Source organism: Corvus kubaryi, unplaced genomic scaffold, assembly GCF_017639235.1.
Source record: "Corvus kubaryi isolate FWS band 111438036 unplaced genomic scaffold, C.kubaryi_AGA036_p1.0 74, whole genome shotgun sequence".
In the NCBI taxonomy this organism is placed as follows: domain Eukaryota; kingdom Metazoa; phylum Chordata; class Aves; order Passeriformes; family Corvidae; genus Corvus; species Corvus kubaryi.
Genome location: NW_024582061.1, coordinates 3,043,875 through 3,062,774, shown reverse-complemented (window position 1 = coordinate 3,062,774; position 18,900 = coordinate 3,043,875). Strand labels below are relative to the sequence as shown.

The following is an 18,900-nucleotide window of genomic DNA, read 5'->3' as shown; positions in this document are numbered from 1 at the left end:
ACTGACTGTTACTCAGTGACGTGCTCAGCCAGTGTTCATATACTACACAAAAATACCAAGCAGAAAATTATAATATAGCCTGCTGAACTGTGCTAGTTAATACATATCACTAGCTGCCCCAGATCCTTACATGCAATTGAACTTTTGTACTGGATTTTTCATCAATATTAGAAATGAATTCTAGTTTAACATTTACAAAATAATTGTCCCAAAATCAATGCACTTCATAATGAAATAGGCAGGAGAAATCATATTTAAAAACTGAATAGTCACTTTTAGTCAAACATCAGCTTATATAAAATAATTCAAAACTTTTTAAAATGTTCCTCTTCGTGTATGATTTTACAAATAGTTCTCTTCTCATTGAAAATGACCATATTCAAAGAAAGTTAAATAAGACATGTCTTATTAAGATCTTCAGTTGACCCTGCTACCCAGCTCTTCAAATCAAGATGCACCGATGTTGAAAGACCACAAAAGCAGGTATTTAGGGAACAGCAACAACTGAACTGCAATACTGTGACTTCTTGTTACAAACAATTCAGAGGCTATTGTCCAAGGAAAGGAAGTTACATCTCTGTATCAAGGCATGGGATATAGCAGGTATGTTCATTTTCAGTAGAACCAGCTTCTTCTAAACACAGATGAGAACAAAGAGCTTGGTAAATTTAGTTATGAAACAAAAGTATCTGAACTTTCTAATGACACACATGGAATCCATATTTCAGGTCTACTAATTAACGAGAGGTACCTTTGCAGCAGCTGCCAGAGCCTCCTTGCTCCTCCTTCTTTCTTCATCCAAACATTTGTCCAGCACTTCCTGCAAGTGTTATGAAAAATTAAACTCCAATAGACAATAAAGGAGTGGCTAAAAATCATTCCAAACAGCCAAAGTGCTTAAGAAAGCTTCCTCTTCCTGTCAGTAATTGTGACAGGATCATTCCCAATAATGTCCACGATGCTGATCTGATCTCTTATTTTTTTGTAAACAAAACAGTACCTTGTGCTTTTGCGACTGCTGCATCAAAGCTTCTTCTATCTTTTCTGATAACACTTCTTTTTCTGCTTCCAAAATGTCAAGAAGTCGCTGATGCTATTGGGAGAAAACATTCATCTTTTTGTAATCACAGCCAGTGAATAAAACAGACAAAAAGAATTCATCCAAGACACTTGGGACTTGTCAGTTGCTCACAAAATTACTTAAAACACAGATTCAGTTAAATTACATACACAGCACTCCTTTAAGTGATTTCATGTCATGAAAAAAATGACAATAATTATATTTAGCTTCCTGGATAATTAATATTTCCTTTCAGTCTAAAAAGCATTGGGGAAAAAAGTTGAAAAATGAATCACTATGTGAAAGCAACACCTACACAATTGATAAAGATGGTCTAAGCAACACCACACTTGATTTCATTTAAACAGTTGCAGAATTAAAATTAGGCTTGTATTACCTCTCAGTTATATGTACAGACAGCAGAAGGCAAATGTATTTCTTTCAACCATTTGTGATATCATGACCCTCGAGAGTCAGGAAATGTGAACAAAGGAGAATGCTGCTTTCTTGTCCATTTCTTGTTATCCTAAACATTTTTTCAGGGAGAAAATGAACTCTGAAGTGACCACCTAGCCTATATGCAGACATAGAACCTGTCACTGTTCATAATTACAACCCATTTATTTTTTTTTCTCTGTATCAAGAAAAGAATTTGCAGGATGTGGGTTTTGTCTGTAAGAGCTAAGCTGTTTTTCCAAACTAAAAATTATTGCTGGAAATTATTGATGCTACGTATTTGTCATGATACAATTGCTAGCAAGTCAGTACACTTTTTTACATGTTATTGAAGAGATGATATATTATAACCTGAAAGTAAAGCATCAATGCACAATAACATTTTACAAGATCACCAAGAGGAAAGTGTTACAGTAGAGTTTTATGTTAATATAAGTGTATATAACAAACATAAATTTTTTACACAAAGTTACGCAGGCAAATCCCCCTTTCACCAGCATTTCTAAGAAACAGTCATTTCTGTTTCACGACTTTTATTATGTTTTAATTTCAAGTGTCTCTAATGGCAGCTAGAAATACATTACCAAACTGCAATACTATGTTCTGAAAAATATTTTTTCATTTGAAGAATAGAAAACTTTTAGACTGCTTCATAAAGAAAAACACCTATCTGCCCTTCCAGGATAAACACGTGAAGAGGCATTTCCTTGTGAATTTACTTAAAATAGGTCTGAATGTGGCAGACATATTCTAATGGAAAACACCTGTGGAAGGAGTAGCAAAATTCACATCATGTTTATACTTAATGATGTGTAACTCACTTTTCTTGTGTCTTCAGACATTAGCTTTAACTATCAGGGCACTTACAGAAATTACATTTTCCCAGTAACTTAAAGGTGAAACAATAAATGGATTTTATTAGTTAAATGCTCTCTGTCACTCTTCACTTGACTAACTGCACAGATTACAAATGTTTTTTCACAATGACAAAATATAAAACAAACACATGCAAATATTTTTGCAGACATATGCCACAAATCAAGGCTTACTAATCATGTCAAGCAAATTACTGAATCTTTATTTTGCTTGTCAAGGATCAGCACAGGAGTTTCTGAGGAGAGTTCCTTAGAGAAAATCACCTCTATCTTGAAAGCACCTGCAATAAAATGGAAGTCAGTTTGTTCAGTGAGATGAGACTTTCTAGTTTAAGCCTGGCAGGCAGTGAATTCCAGCTTGACTCTGACCATCACATTTCCAGGTTTCATATGAAGACTGTCCATCAGATTTCTGAGTTACCTGTATCCACATTTCAAGCTTCCACAACGGGCAGTGAAATACAAGATGTATTTCACACCATTCTCAATGGGACTACAATTTTCAGCTTTTAAACTTCAGAAGGGTTTTAAAATTTTATTTTCCATGTATGCATAACAAGGCATTAAAGCCCTTCCTGGAAGTCTAGGAATGCAGATGTTTGCATTAATATAATATAGAACATGTACACATGGCCAGTGGAGAAACGCAATGTCACTCCCCTCTGATGATGAAACAGTTTGATGACCACAGCCCTTCACATGATCTAAACCCCCATGCAGAGTTAACTTCTCATAAGCCAGTCAGGGACCTACAATCCTGAAAAATACAGATATCACAACCAAAACTTTAACTACAAAAACGACTTTTACCACAAAAAAGTTGCCTAGTAAGGAAACAATTCCAAAAAACTGAAGGCTGCTGTGGCTGCAGTGTGACTGCTTTGAGTTAGGCTCTCCTATTTCCTTGGTAGACTAAAAGATCTATAAGGTATTGCATTTGCGGTTTTATGGAATTCACAGGAATTCAGTAATAATTTCTTTAAGAATTGCATCTGTTTATAAAAACATGTTAGGTCATATTTTTCAAGATACCAGAGGTTAAGTATTTGTAAGGACATTTAGAATGCTTTCAAAATAGAAGCTCATAACTTCTGTCATAGTTCAATGCAACTTATTTTACATTAAATACTTCTCATGGAAATACAGAATTTATAATTTCATTACTGTAAGTCTCTTGTGAATAGCTTGGTATGTCCTTTCCTATTGCAATATAAATGCTTATTCATGTGGAGTAATCCTCCCATAGATGCTTATGTTCGTATCTGAACTTCCAAAAGTTCATTTATTCATCACAAATGTTGCAACAGCTGTCCATACAACCCAGTAAAGAAAATTCTCCTATATTAGGCTCAGAGAAATACCTTGGAGAACTGTTTATTTGGCTTCAGAATCTATATTTGGTCAGTCTTGTTTTTCAGAGAGAAACACACCTTAAGCTATTACATTACATAAACTATATGAAAAAAAAAAAGTAAATGGAAATGGAGAGAACAGGATAAAATATTATGTGAACTGCTTCTCCCTCAAGCAGGTCTTGAGTCCAGAAAACCCATATGGCATAATTAGCATGGATACAACATGACAGCTTCCATTCTGCATGCAATTAATATGCTATTTACTTACCAATCAAGAACTTTTTGGTTTTTTCCAAAGTACTATGCCCCACAGTAGTGTTAGTCCTCATACAGAGGCACAGAATGTCCTGGAAAGCTGTGCTTATTAAAATGATGTAGAGTGATCTCAGTGGTATTATTAATCCATTTTCTAGAAAAAAATGCACCTGAATGCATCTGAATTCCTTATTACAGAAGCACAGATCTTTCAAAGGCATATTCAGGGATCTTGGTTATGCATATCACTTGAGCAGGACATCTGGGAAGTTATGGATAGTAAAGGCTTCATCAACAATCAAAGATTTTAGCTATTTCTGTATAATGAAAGCATTCAGACAGACTTTGGCAAAAAAAAAAAAAAAAAGGCAGTAATTCAAAGAGAATTGTTCATGATTGTATCAACAGAATTCCAAGGTCCTAGTTTAAATGTCCCTGCATAGCAAGTTATTCTAACCCTTTTGGAACTATTCTTTAGTTTGGGCAGCTAGGTTTGTATTTCAGATTTTAAAATAATCCATACACCCTTGAAAGTAGAAATTATTATAGAGAAGTGTTTGGTACATGGAATTTCAAGACATGCAGAATGACTTTGGAGTCTGGTACTAAATGCACATGGTGAACTTTATATACAATCAGTGCTTCCTCAGTTGCTGTTTCAGACAAGTTCATCAAAGAGAGTTGAAGGTTAAAAACAAACAGAAGGTGACAGTTTCACTTCAGCACTTAAAGGTTTGAGAGCTTTCAAGTGTTTTTTATTTAAAGCTAACAGGAAACAAGAGGAAGTTTCAGGTTCACTTACTTGGCTTGTAGATTTTTGTTCAGCTGTAGTAAAGGCCTCTGAACAATAGACCACTGCAGAATTAAAGATCATATCTAAGCATCCTTATCTCACAAACCCTCCCTTTCTCACCAGGAATTAGAGCCAGACAAAGGGTGTGAGTTGAATGAATCTCTTTCCACATTTGCAGTTTCCATAGGTAAGAATTAACAACATGTTCCTCTCTCTGTCAGACAGTGTTAAAGGAATAATGGAGGAGCTCTGACACTTCAGGTACCACTCTGAGCTACGTATACCCTGAACTGCCATTCCTAAGCAATGGAGAGGCCACTTTCTCCTGGTAATTGTACCTGTCAAGAGCACACTGCCCATGCTTCACAAAGTAAACCTAATAAAAGCTTTCAAGGCAGAGTGATCTGTCTCCTCTAAGTAGGATAATAAGTTCATCAGACCTAATGGTCCTGTGAAAAGTAACCAAGTGTCTTCCAGGTTTCCTGTGAAAGTTAGGATGGTGACTTACATATGAAGCCTTAAATTTGGAAAAAAGTAGTTAACCCCTGCAAGAGCCCATGAAGTTTTTAAACAGAAGTTGAGGTGAGGGTTTCCTTTATTAATCAACAATCCAAGAACCAGAAAACAGGTAAAAAACCAATCTAAATACGTTGGAACTTTAAATCCAATTATACAACTCTTAATAAACAAATATACCTCAAATATACCTTACAGAGTTTCTGGAATAAAGAGCAAAGATGGAAACTGATAAAAGGTTATGGCTACAGAACTGGAAATAGGGTGCATGAATCAGTGTGGGACAAAAAGAAATCTCAGTGAAAGCTCCACTTTGGAGCACCAGGGAAGTTTTCACCCAGTGTACGTTTCCTGGGCTGCACGTCCACACTGTGTGTGTTATCTATAAGGCACAGTAGAGAGTTGAACACTATGTAGAGATACTCACAGAGATCTAAAAAATCTTTACCTTAGGTTCAACAAATACTACAGCTCCTTAATGCATCACTTTAGCTGATTTCCATAGCCTAGCACTCTCAGACTTCTTTCCAACAAAGCTATAATTTACCTCCTTTTATTCCATTGACAGGGAGTATAGGGTTAAGGTACAAATTTCTGAGTTGTAAAAATTCTGAAGAGCAAGTTGTCTCATGACATGATGGCCCAGTGAGACATAGGAAAGAGATTTCCAAAAAAAATAGAAGAAAACCCCGAAACTTTTCTAAAAAGTGGTATTCCACAGTGGAGAGAAACACTAGTATTTCTACCCTACCCTCTGGAAAGTAGCATGAGAGGGTCAAGAAGGGTCTTGTGAAAATTAGCTTAAAACAAAAGACATTCAAAAATAGGTTATAATGTTTTCCTCCCTGCAAGAAGTTCTCTAGGCAATGGTTCCAAATGAAAATTGTTTGATGTAGATTCAAATATAAATACAGAGGTCCTGTGGTTTTTCTTGATTCCTGTAAAAAAGAAATCAAAAAAATCTTCCTTTTTTTCCTGGAATGTGAGTCAGAGAAGACATTGTAAACAGATTTAATCACAATAGCAACTAGTCAGTCTTTTTTGTTATTTTTACATATTAAATTTATTTCTGAGGAATCATGAAATTTTTCTTTCAGGTAAGCATAATTTGAAGGATTACATAGAAGATATTACACTAACTTATGGGGTGAATGAAATAATGCATGAGATGAGCTGCTTTACAGCTAAAGTGCTGCATTAAAGCTATTAATAACTAATTCTAATTTAGTGCAGTTGTAATTTCTTGCATATTCCCATTAATCTTAAACTCCAAATTTAAAGTAAAACAAAAAATTGGGTGTCTTGCATGAACTGAAATGCTTTTTAAAAAATACTTTCTTTCTGAGTCCTGTACTGTTTCATTTTAAAGGAAATGTGTACAGGATTTAATCCACAAATAAAAATGCAATTCTTTTGCTATAGTAATGGACATCCAATTCATGTTTCTGTAGATTGGTTCCTTCTCAATATTGGGTAAATCATCATGCATGGATCACCAAATTCAGCAGGGAAAAATTCATTTTGTTAGCTGCTATTCTACCTTATTTAGCTGCTATTTTACCTTATGTAAAAGTAGTCAGTTAGATAATAAGTCAAAAATAAAACAGCAAAGAACATCACAGAACAACCAAAGTTAATATGAATATCCTAACACTAAACAGGAAAAAAAGGCCTTGCATTAATTAGAGTATCACTGCAACAAGTTATTGGTGTTTCCCTCTTCCACACCTTTCATCTGAGGAAACAATTGTCACACACTAAAGAAACGACACTTAGAAGTTTCTTTTAATGACATCATTATCAAAACCAGTATTTTAAGACATTCATGTCTAATTCACCCTCAGTGAATGGCCAGTTTTCCTTGGAACAAGTGTCTACTGAATTTTTTAATCTAATGAAAAGTGCATTGGAGTTAATTGTTTCATAGAAAAAACCACAGACATAATGTCATCTGCAGTATTGGGGCTTTTGTGTACATTCAAAATATATGGACACAGAACCACCCTCCTCTCTCAAGCCTTGGGGAAAAATTATCTTCAGGCACATTTAGGAAACGTTTCAGCACTTCATTCATCAGCATGGGACATAAACCGCTGGATGGGGCTTTTTAAGAACTCAACACTTCAAATCTGTTCATCTATTTTAAAAGAAATCTTCTTAACTCACAAAGTTCTACTTTTATTTTTGTCTCTCATGAAGGGATCTAACAGTAGGAAGAAATAACACAGGTCATGGGAAACATTATTATCTATGTGAGAGGAAGGTGACGTAACAAAAATACATCATGATTTTGTAATGTTATCAAAATATTCCCATTTCTACATCCTATTCAAAATATTATCCTGAGGAAAAAGGCGACCTTATTAAAATACTAGTAACAGTTTTCTGCTTCTCTAAAAAAGGCTGGCTACATTCAACAGCATTTTCTTTTATACTGCACCTTTTCTTCACCACTGCTAAGCTATGCCTAAGTCAAATGACAAGATCTGGTAACTGTAACTGGTTTCTTACTGTCCTCACTATCTGTGGCATCTCAGTGTTTGGCAGTGCAAGGTGGAAAATCTGTGTGAAGAATTCCAACATCTGGTACATATTTCCACTTCCTCAAATTATAACTTATTACTGCATGGTCGAACTGTATCTTTTTGCCAGTTTGAGGTCCAAGTGCCTAACAAAGCAGCAAAGCTTTTCTAAGAGACAGCTTGGGAATCAGAAAAACATTATTACATGAGAAAAGCTAAAACAATGTAAACATAAAGAAAAATTGTAATAGCGGTAATAAAATAACTAGGGATATGCTTAAACAGGGTTCCAGTCAGCAGCATACAGTGAGTGCACAATCTGTATCATGTGAGGCACATCAGAGGCTGAAATTAAGGTTAAAACATTTTGCTGCATAAGTACTTCATTGTTTTTATAAATAAAGTAAGAAGATATAGAAAGTAATCTAATAATGAAAATACTTTTCTTGGAAAGCGTACATAGCAATGGAGACCATTAAAAACGTGACACACTTCGAGCTCCTGGGGAAACAGAGATAACCAACTTTATAAAAATATGAAAATAATAAAAAAGCATCAATCATTTCTTCTACTTTGTGATCTAATTACTGGCCATATGAGTTCTCCACAAATTGCTCCATTTATCAGGAAGAAATAAAGGAAATGAACTCCTAAAATATGAGCAATGTAAACAGCAAAATATTCAATAATGGAAGACAACAAAACAGAACAAACTCAAATTTTTTTTCAACTACAGCTGATGGGAAAATAATTGAGGAGAAAAATCTTTCTATATTACTTACCTGTTCAGAGTATTGACAAGAGCTGATGGTACAAATTCCTAAGAAGTAATGAAGGTTTGAAGATAACAAGTTATATAAGCAAAAGAGGGGGAAAAAAAAATCACTCTAAAGAACTACTTTCAAGTGCCACTTGACAAATCCAAGGAAGCAAATGTAATTTCCAAAGAAGATTTTTGGTGGAGACACTAGAAGAATCCTGGCTGAATTAACAGTGCAAAGGGACTGCAAAATCAACTTCCAGCTAGCATGTGAGAGTGGGCATATTGAAATCAGGTTAGAAAACTCTGGTAAGGGTTTATATTTTAAAAAAGCCCACCAAACAGTTATGCTTGTTTTCAGATTTTTTCATGGAACCACAGAATCACAGAATGGGTCAGCTTGGAAAGGACCACAGTGGGTCATCTGGTCTCACTTCCCTGCTCAAGCAGGATAAATCCTGAAAAATTTTTATTAATTTAGGAAAAACATGCAAACAAACAAAAAGCCATCCCAGCACAGTAAAAGCTGATTCTTGCTCTTTTAATTTTGATTCTCTCTATATACACAGAAACCAAAGAGGTATCAGGAATTCACAAATAAATTTCTCAAATTTGACACAGGATTTTAATCAATCCCTGGTTTTTTGCCTCTTTACATAACGAGGAACTACCAGAGAATAAGGAAGTTCTAAGAAAGTAACTTCACTCTTGGCAGACCTGAAAAGACACAACTAGATGAATTATGTGAAGGTGAATTACATGAAAATGTAACAGGAATGACTGATTGGAAGTGCTTGGTTTTGAAGGGAAGGAATATACAAATATTTCTACAGCAGCAAAGACAAGATTACTGGGAACTGAGAGGAAATGCCCGAAGATGGGGACATGGTAAGTACGCTAAATAATTTCCAAACCTATCATAGTTGGAATTAATGAACCAGAAAGGTTATGCCCACCACAGAGTTCGTATTTTCAGTCTGCAAGTCTTCAGGATTAGTACTCTCACTGCAAAAATTGGCCAATGTCTCCTAAAAATGCAAATATTCACAAGACTCTCAGAATCTAGTTTGCATATGGCCCCTTCAAGATCAGGCATTAAATATATTTCACAATTACTACCATAAGATGCGAAAAACACAGAGCCTCTTTTGTTTACAAGAGGAGGAAAACATAATCAAAGTTCAGAAAATAAGCATTATTAGAGAAACATGAGGCACATTTTGAGTAGATATAAAAGCAACTATTTGAAATCACAGAAAATTGTATCTCCTATGAAACTAAGTTGCTTAATGAAATAAACATTTTCCCTGGCATACAAACAATCACTTGCTGTACAAGTACTTCTTACATTTGACATTCTAGGAGTTGTCGGGAGACATACTGGCACTTCTCACAAAAGGTTATGCAAAACCCATTAAAAATGAATCATCCAAAAACTAGAGAAGATAAGATACCTATCACATTCCAGCAGCTCATGTCTATTGTCACACCAGTTTTCTGCTTGCCCACAGACTGGTCTTGAAAGCATCATAAACTTTAAAAGATGAGTTCCAGCCCATGGAACTTTTATTCTGATTGACCTGTCAGCAAATTGTTTTCACACTGAAGATAAACCAGTACTTCTCTGAGTGAGTCTCAGAGAGACAAAAGATTTCATGCAACAGATTCTGAGCTACTATTTATCATACAAATGACAGCCAACATCATGACAGAGTGGAAAAAGCATTAAAGACATGGGGGTAGCTCTACTTATCTTAAATGTTCTTGTATCTACAAATCTGAGACAAGTTTCACACACATAAAATCATCATGAAAAATACCGACAGGAAAGTGTCCAAGGGAAGCATTTAATGGAGCCCTTGAGTTCTTTCCTTTTTGTATGACACCTCCAATACTGTTCTGTCTCAGCAATTACACTCCTTTGGCTTCTTAAACATGGAAAAAAAAAATCATCACACAAAATACATGCATGCTCTATATTCCATACAAAGGAAAACTGTAGGCCACATGTCCTTAAGTGCTAACTAAGAAGAGGAAACAAAGCCCAGCACAGGAAAGGAATATGTCTGCAACTGAACTGTGGAGTTAAATACTTCTAGTCTTCGTTTTTCCTCATTCTTCCTTTATATGAATCAAAATGGGAAATGTGAGACTAACATAATGAAGGATCACAGTAAAATGTATCCCCCTTAACTATATTCAAGCACGAAAACACTGCACAGAATGTCCAGTTGTATCTCTGACTGATAGCGAAACATCAGAAGACAGAGAAAAACAGGAAACAGTGATCCAAGTAATCACTTAAGATGTAAATGTGTGCTCTGAGCCTCACTTCATATATACTTTAATCCCCCACCATCCAAGAATGCCTGCTTCACACGGCTTACAAACAGTGAGGAAGGAGAACATCAAGTTAAGGAAAGAAAGGTGCAGGATAAATAAAGGGAAAATTATTTCTGCTGTAGGTATTTAAGATTTTATTTTACCTTAATACGCATATCATTGACTGTTTTATAAAGAATTAAAGAATGTACTTCGCTATTGACACATTTTTAACATCATCTGCTTTGATTGAATAGTAAGAGTCTTAAAAAAAATTTTGTTCAAAAGTTTGCTGATCACATTTTTCAGCATGTGTTTTCACACAGCACATGAGTAAAACCACAAGATCACAGTTGGTGCTCATCTCCAGAAGGCAACATCAAAGGTTTTGTGTCACAGAAAAAGATGAGGATGAAATTTGTGATTTTCCAACTTGTAAAGAACTGAGATGTGTTTTCAACTGGCATTTTCTGATATCCTCAAATTCTAGAAAAGTAAAACTGACATGCATAGCTTTCCTAAATATTCAGCAGATGACATGACTGATTTCTGGGACAGAGGAAAAGAGTTCTCTTTGTCCTGTTCATTGATGGAGGACACCACGACACTGGTGCCCCTGAATGTGCCACAAGAATGCCTGGTTTGCTTTTTGAAATGTTGACATCTTGGAATCACAGAATGGTCTGGGGTTGGAAGGGACCTCAAAGATCATCTGGTTCTACCTCCCTGCCTTGGGCAGGGACACCTTCCACTATTCCAGGTTCCTCAGAGCTCCATCCAACCTGGCCTGGAACACTTCCAGGGATGGGGCAGCCACAGCTTCTCTGGGCAACCTGTGCCAGGGCCTCACCATCCTCAAAGGGAACAATTTTTTCCCAATATCCAATCTAACCCTGCTCTCTGTCAGTGTGAAGCCATTGCCCCTTGTCCTGTCACTCCAGGCCCTTGTCAAGAGTCTCTCTCCATCTTTCCTGTGGGCTCCCTTCAGACACTGGAAGGGACAATTGGGTCACTCCAGAGCCTTTTCCTCCCCAGGCTGAACAGTCCCAATTCTCTCAGCCTTTCCTCCCAGCAGAGCTGCTCCATCCCTCTCAGCATCTCGGTGTCCCTGCTCTGGACTGGCTGCAGCAGCTCCCTGTCCTTCCTGTGCTGGGCCCCCAGGGCTAGAGGCAGCTCTGCAGGGAGGGTCTCCCATGAGTAGAGGGGCAGAGGTGCAGAGGAGCAGAGGAGCAGAATCCCCCCTCCCCTGCTGCCCATGCTTCTTTGGATACAGAAGTGTATTTCCTTGGAAAAACCAGCAGCCCTAAAGGCTGGTCTCCTGGGAAGGAACCACTCCAGTGATCATCATCCAGGATGCTACCTACAGCGAGCCAGTCTGCTGACAAGCCTGACACATAATGATCAAATATCAACTGCAGGTATTTTTCCAGCAGGAAATTGGGATAGAACCATGCAATGAGGTCTTTCACTTCTTCCCCCATCCTGGAAAACACAGCCTTGTACACTGAATGTTATCAGCACGATAGCACCCCTCTAGACAGGATTTTAACCTGCATCTCCACCTGATAAAATTAAGCTTCAAAATCATAAACTTCAATAAACTTTAACACTAGGTTAAAGAGAAACAGAGAAAAAGAGCCTTTCCTCCTTCTCAAAGACACTTTTGGGAGGGAGGGGCATGGGAATTTAGCGGGGAAACGGGAGTAAGAGAAAGCATGAGAAAGGAGTTATCATGAGATAATCTTGATTGTGTGGAACTGGAAATAAAACAGCAGAAAATTTAAAAGGAATGGAAAGAGAGGACAAAAAACTATGTGGGTTGACAGTTTTACATAGGTTTAAAACTTTGAAGGCAAAATACTGCTTGTAAGGCAAAAATATTAGAAGGGAACCCAAAAAAAGAAGCAATTTTTGTGCTGAGTGTATACTTGCACTGTGTGATTACTGCTGCACCAAAAAAATCCTTTACAGTGATACAAACACTCATAAATCTCCATGTAAAGCTGGCTATGCATGTACAATCCCATAACACAAAATAGCAATCAAGTCCATGTATAAATATTAGCAGTAATTTCATCAATCTCAAGTGTTAGCATGTAAGAAAACTATTTGAAGAAACAGAAATGTGAAAACAGACACGAAAACATACATTTAAGAATAGATGTGTTCAAAAAGAATAAAAACATACTACCTATTTCTCAGATCTTTCAACAAAGTTTTATGAGTGAACAAAATATGCTAGTATAAATCATATTTAATTAAACCTGACAGCTCAACCACAAGCACCCACACTTGTCTATTTGATTAGGCTTCAAAATCCCAGTTTTATATTACAATTAGAGGTGAAAAACCTTGACTGCATGTAAGTGAACATTTGCATTTTTTGTGGGATCCAAAGGGGGGGTTAAATGCAGACATGATGTGAACTGGGCACAGTGTTTTGTTGTAACCAGTCTCCTTTGACCAAGAACAGCTCTTGACATTGTTGGATTCTCCCCAGGTAAATCTGAACCTCTCGAACATGTTTCCACATTTCTGTCCCATTTTGGGGGGTTTGATGCAAATCTAACTGATCACAGGTGCAACTTTTTCCTCAGTCTGTAAGAACACTCTCAAAAAATCTTCCTATGACACTTCTGTATGAGATTCACTCCTTTTTAACATTCAGAAAGTGATTATCAAATTAGCAAACGGTATGTTCATTTCAAAAACACAAACCAGTTTTTTAAAATTCATTTTTACTTGCTCTTAAGGCAGAGCTTTATAGCAAGCATTAAACAACTGCAATTCTGTGCAATAACCTCACTCATGATGCAATCAATTTCTCCACATTATTACATCTTCCCTTCATACTGTTTATACAGATACTTATATATTTAATACACATTTGCACTAGGTGTTAATTGATATGGTCAGAAAACCCAAATGGTCATAAAACACTTTTGGAAATGGTGGAGTACTTCAAGGGGACCTCTGATGTATTTAGGTCTAATACACTCCACAAAAATTAAAAAAAAATACTATCCTTTGTATATTTTGCAGAATTGTTGCTAAAAGTACTTAAAAGGTAACATAGTGTAAACAACTCCAGGGGGCTATTAGCAAATTAACTTACTGGTTTTTAAACTTACATGCTCGTGGTCATTATTATTTTGATTCAAGAGCTGTACTTCAGTCCAACCAAGAATAAACCAGGTTAACACTGTTCAGATACTCATCAGTAATTGCTGTGATCTCAAATACTTGCTGTGCAGTGTGCTTTTACTCAAGTCATGCTAAATGAACAAATTTAGGCCACTAACATATATATATATATATATATATATATCTACATTTCTGGATATTATATAATTCCTCATAGCTTTTTATTTTCAGGTTAGATTTCTATGAAATAAAAATAGGTGTGGACAACACATGTTTTTGTCTACCATCTAAGAACCATCACAAAATTTGGACCAAAAATTCATGCAAATCCCACACAATCAAATCCTGCACTTAATTACATAAATTAAAAATAATTGAATGGTTTCTCCAAGACCACAGAAAATGGCAGCTGTTAAGAAGTAAGTATTAAAGTGCTCTGAGACTTCTTGTCAGTGTTACACTCTCCTTGAATCTGTTCTAAGCAGGTTCCAGTGTTATAGAACATTTTTGATCCCAGCAGATGAAGAGTCCTTATTTATTTAGCATTTTTAAATACTTGTGTTTAGCGGTATGCTGAGGAAACAAGGGGAAAGATGGATCATTTTCTTTGGGGATCATATATGTTAATACTTTTTTCAAACAGGAAAGAGTTGAAAGTAAAAGAAAATCATGGAAATTCTTGCATGTGCACATCCATACCTGGGCATCAAGGAGCTCTTCACATTTGCGAGAATGCTTTTCAATGGCTAATACATACTGCTTTTCAATAGCTGCTTCTTGCTGCTGAACTGTAGATTGTAGCAGTGCCTGCAAAAAGAAAGCACAAAATACTCAACAAAGACAGAACTGGGATGTTTATTGGTAACTTCAGATCCTCTAAGACTTGTCTATAACCAGAATGTGGAATGCTGTTATAAATTTGGAATGTGCAGCGATTAAAGTACCTTTCTATGTAATACTACCTTCTTTTCAGTCAGGACTAACACTTTTTGGATCTCAGATTTCTTATACAGTCTGCCTAAAAGACAGCAGCACACAGAAGATAGAGAGGGAGAGTATTTCTGTGAAATATACTCAGTTTAGTGGGACCACACAAGAAGAGGAGCATATGAAAGCTGCTGAAGAGAAAAAAAAAAAAAAAAAAGCCAGACATATTTCCCTGGCTGACAAAACTCCACATCCTCTCGGCACTGTGTAAGATCCCATGGGCCAAGCATGATCTTCACAACCACAAGTCAAGTAAAAGCAGATGGAAATTCTGAGTAACATAAAACATAAAAGAATGCCCCCCCAGGATGTTCACACTCAAAGGTGAAGCAGTGGAAGTCGAAGTGTGGAAAGTCAAAGTACCAAGGCAGTAACAAACAGGTGAGAGGAGTAGGAGCTGTGAGTGTGTGAACTCGTGCTTGTGCACATGCCTGAACTCACACATGCTTGGCTAAACCCTGCAGAGCCTCCAGCATCTGAATGCAGAAAGAGAAATAAAAAAGTTGAAGATGCGTGAAGAAACCAAATTACCATTTGAAGAATTACGCTCAGGTGTCCTTAAACATTTACTTGGCTCATGTGATTTAAGCCTTCTTCCCTGATAGTATAAAGTCTTTATGCCACTTTCCAAATATTCATCAGGGTATTTATACACAATTTACCAAACTATTCTTAACTAGTAATCAATATGCTGAAGTAGTCAAAATGACTGGGTAAGTTAAAACAGACATGACTTTTATAGAAAACAGACCTTTGGCCCAAATGCAGATAAAGAAAAAAATCCCATTGTTCAAACAATCTTTATTTTAGAGATGTATTTACTTCATGGAACATAACATACACATCAAATAAAATTTTGAATACTTTTAAAAAAACCTAAAAATGTATAAAAAAGATAAAATCTTCTGACAATTTTTGAATTACCTTTTCAAATTTTCCACTAACTATCCTCTTATGCCAAAATCGCTGCTCTTCAGTAATGCTATAGCACGGTAGCAGTTCTCAGCACAAGTTCAGTGATTTTAAAAGGTTACAAATTATGCTTAATCAAAGAGTAAGGATATGTTTACTGGTGTTGGCAGGGGATTTAGCAAACTGTAAGTTTACTTTCAAAAAAGCCAATTTATTTCTAACTAAATTAAAATCTTTCATTCATAGGAATTCAAGCAATCAGAAAAACTGAATTCTCAAAGAAGTGTAACCTCTGTACATGAATCTTTACACACTAAATCCTACTCTGCATAAATTAGAATTAGCCACATATCACTGGCAAAAAATAAGCCTGGACTTTGGTGTTTGGGTTCTTTTTTTTTTGCCTAAACTATTGTGGCAAGAAATGTTTCATGTAACTGGCACAAAAGAAAATAAAATTATTCTGTTCTTAGGGAACACAGTAACAGAATGGTCATTAAGTTGCAATGGCATTTCTCAGGCCATTTCTTGCTCATGTCAAGGGTTGAGACACCTTATGCACTTTGCTGTGCAAACTTTACTGGGAACTGTTAAAATCCCGTTAAACGGTATAAAGAACTTTCAGTTTTCAAAGAAATAATTATTATTCTTTGGATGGCATGTCAAGGCTGTTAAAGTTTTAAAATTAATTTATTATTACTATTTTTCTTTTGAAAATACATAAAATTCCACAATCAGAAACAAAAGCCTTCCTTTTCTGTCATACACACAGAATAAATAGTTTAAATAGTTTAAAACACAGTTTAAATAGTACCACAGGGCTGATCCTACATTTGACTGTTCCACTAGTTGGCCAAGTAAGGAGAAAGAGAGAAAAATCTCCCTATGTTGCGCAGTACTACAGGTTTCCTGATGGGAAATACAGCACAGATGTGTGATACCCATCCAAAGCTTTGGAAAATATCAAGATAATCAACTACTCAAATTTAATAATTAAAAAAAAAATTCATTTACCAATTAACTTACTTAATAAACTGAAACACATTTGGCTACTTGATGATAGGCATCTCTAATATAATAGTTACAACTACAATGACACAAAGTCTTTTGATTAATTGCTATTCTGGACAAATATTCTTATCACTGCTGAAACACCACTTTCTTTCATAATTAGTTAAGGAGGAATCATTAATTATGCTACTGGGCTGATATTCCATAAATCTATGGTCAGTGATCTAATACCAAAGTTGGTATTCTTGAAACAGTCTCTTTTTAATTGAATCATTTCAGGTAAGGTTACAGCAGAATACAGCCTATGGTATCTATTGCATGAAGTCAAGGGTAGGATTTCAATATGAATGCCCTTGTTAATTAATTTTTCCTTCTATATATTGTGCAATGAACTTCCTTAACACTGGGTGGGAAAGGCCATCAAAGAATCACAGAATCATAGGATGTTAAGGGTTGGAAGGGACCTTAAAGATCATGTAGTTCCAACTCCCTGCTATGGGCAGGGACACCTTTATTACGATCCGGTTTAAACCCAGAAAAGCAAAGCAAGCTAAGTCTCTGAGCATAAACTGGAAAGAATTTAGAAGGTTCAAAATATTCCCAGAAATGACATTAAAACCAAACGAGATTAAATGTTGATTCCAAAAAATGGATGTATTTTATTTAATAGTAAAAGAGGCAAAGAGAAGGGAAAAGAAAGAGAGAAAGAAAAAGAAGTGTGCGTGGGGGGTGGGGGAACAGGGAGAGGTGACAGGGGTTAGATGGAAGCAATCACCCGTCTGAGGGTCCCAACGACGTCTCCTTGCTCCCGTCCATCTGCTCTGCTGCTGGTGAGGGTCCCCTGGCGCTACCGTGGCCACGCTGCCACACCCCAAAGAGTGCAGAATTCTGTGGATTAATATACACTTCGGGCCAGGTGGGAATGCCCACGTGCCTCTCTTGCAGGGGCTGGCTTGACACACTGTCCCTTGCAACACTGAGGGTCTGTTGCATCATCTCAGGGGCTCTGGTGCAGGGTCTGGGGACCCCTTTGGGGGGGGCCCCTGTGATGGGCCATGTCACCCCCTTCTGCTGTGGATAAGCTTCCTCCCCCCTGGTGAGGACCCCTCAGCTGGGCACAGTTGGAGGATGGGCAGTCACTGCACCTCTGACCAGAGGCGTTTCCAACACACCCCCAAAGCCTCTCCTCCCTCCACCCTTTGGTGCAGGGTCTGTTCGAGCCTGGCAGCTGATAGCCCTGGGGCTGTGGTCCTCATCTTGGAGGTGTTAAGCCTGTGCTCAGTGAATGTCCCCAGCCCTGAGTTGTTACTTTATCTTCTCTTCATCAGCGAGCAGTGCCAGGCCTCAGTCAGGGTGTGGTAGTCTTCTCTGCAGCTTTTGTAATACAGTTTTAAAAGTCCTTTAAGAAAATGTTTAAGTCATAGACTATAATTTTTCAGTCTCTGACAACCTTCCACTAGACCACGTTGCCTAGAGACCCATCCAAACTGGCTTCTCCCCCACCTTCTGATCTTTCTACTGACCCAAAAAAGAGAATTGATCCTGATTTTCCATCAATAACCAAAACCTCATGATAGCTTCTGACAGAAACAGAGACTGAAACCCAGAGTCTTCATTTTAGTTTCATATATGATGGGTTACACATTTAAATGACTGTACAAAACATTCTTAAATTAAGCTAGGTAAACGAAGTAAATTAGTCTGGACCCCTGTTTGAGCTCAGATAAAAAACTAACCTTAGCTTTAAGTTTCATACATTAGAATAATTTTAGAAGACCTTGAACTGAAATTAAATGCAAACATCATAATAAGATTCATGATCACCCTGGATGGTTCTTAAGGGAATACACATCTATTACATGTTTTAGCACAGGTCAGAAAATTTGGTCCTGGAATTGACAGCACACTCCCTGTGTGGTGGGAACCCTGGAG

The 18,900-nt window shown here is 36.8% G+C and overlaps 1 protein-coding gene across 4 annotated transcripts in view; it reads right to left on the bottom strand.

The window, feature by feature from the left end:
- Positions 1-18,900, bottom strand: part of CCDC91 (coiled-coil domain containing 91) — a 117,367-nt gene that overhangs the window by 38,237 nt on the left and 60,230 nt on the right. For all 4 annotated transcript variants that reach the window (XM_042050709.1, XM_042050706.1, XM_042050707.1 and 1 more), the window contains 3 exons: positions 14,758-14,865; positions 1,001-1,093; positions 752-820 (listed from right to left, as the gene is read on the bottom strand). In XM_042050709.1, coding sequence (XP_041906643.1) covers positions 752-820; positions 1,001-1,093; positions 14,758-14,865 — 270 coding nt within the window. The remainder of the gene's footprint in view (positions 1-751; positions 821-1,000; positions 1,094-14,757; positions 14,866-18,900) is intronic.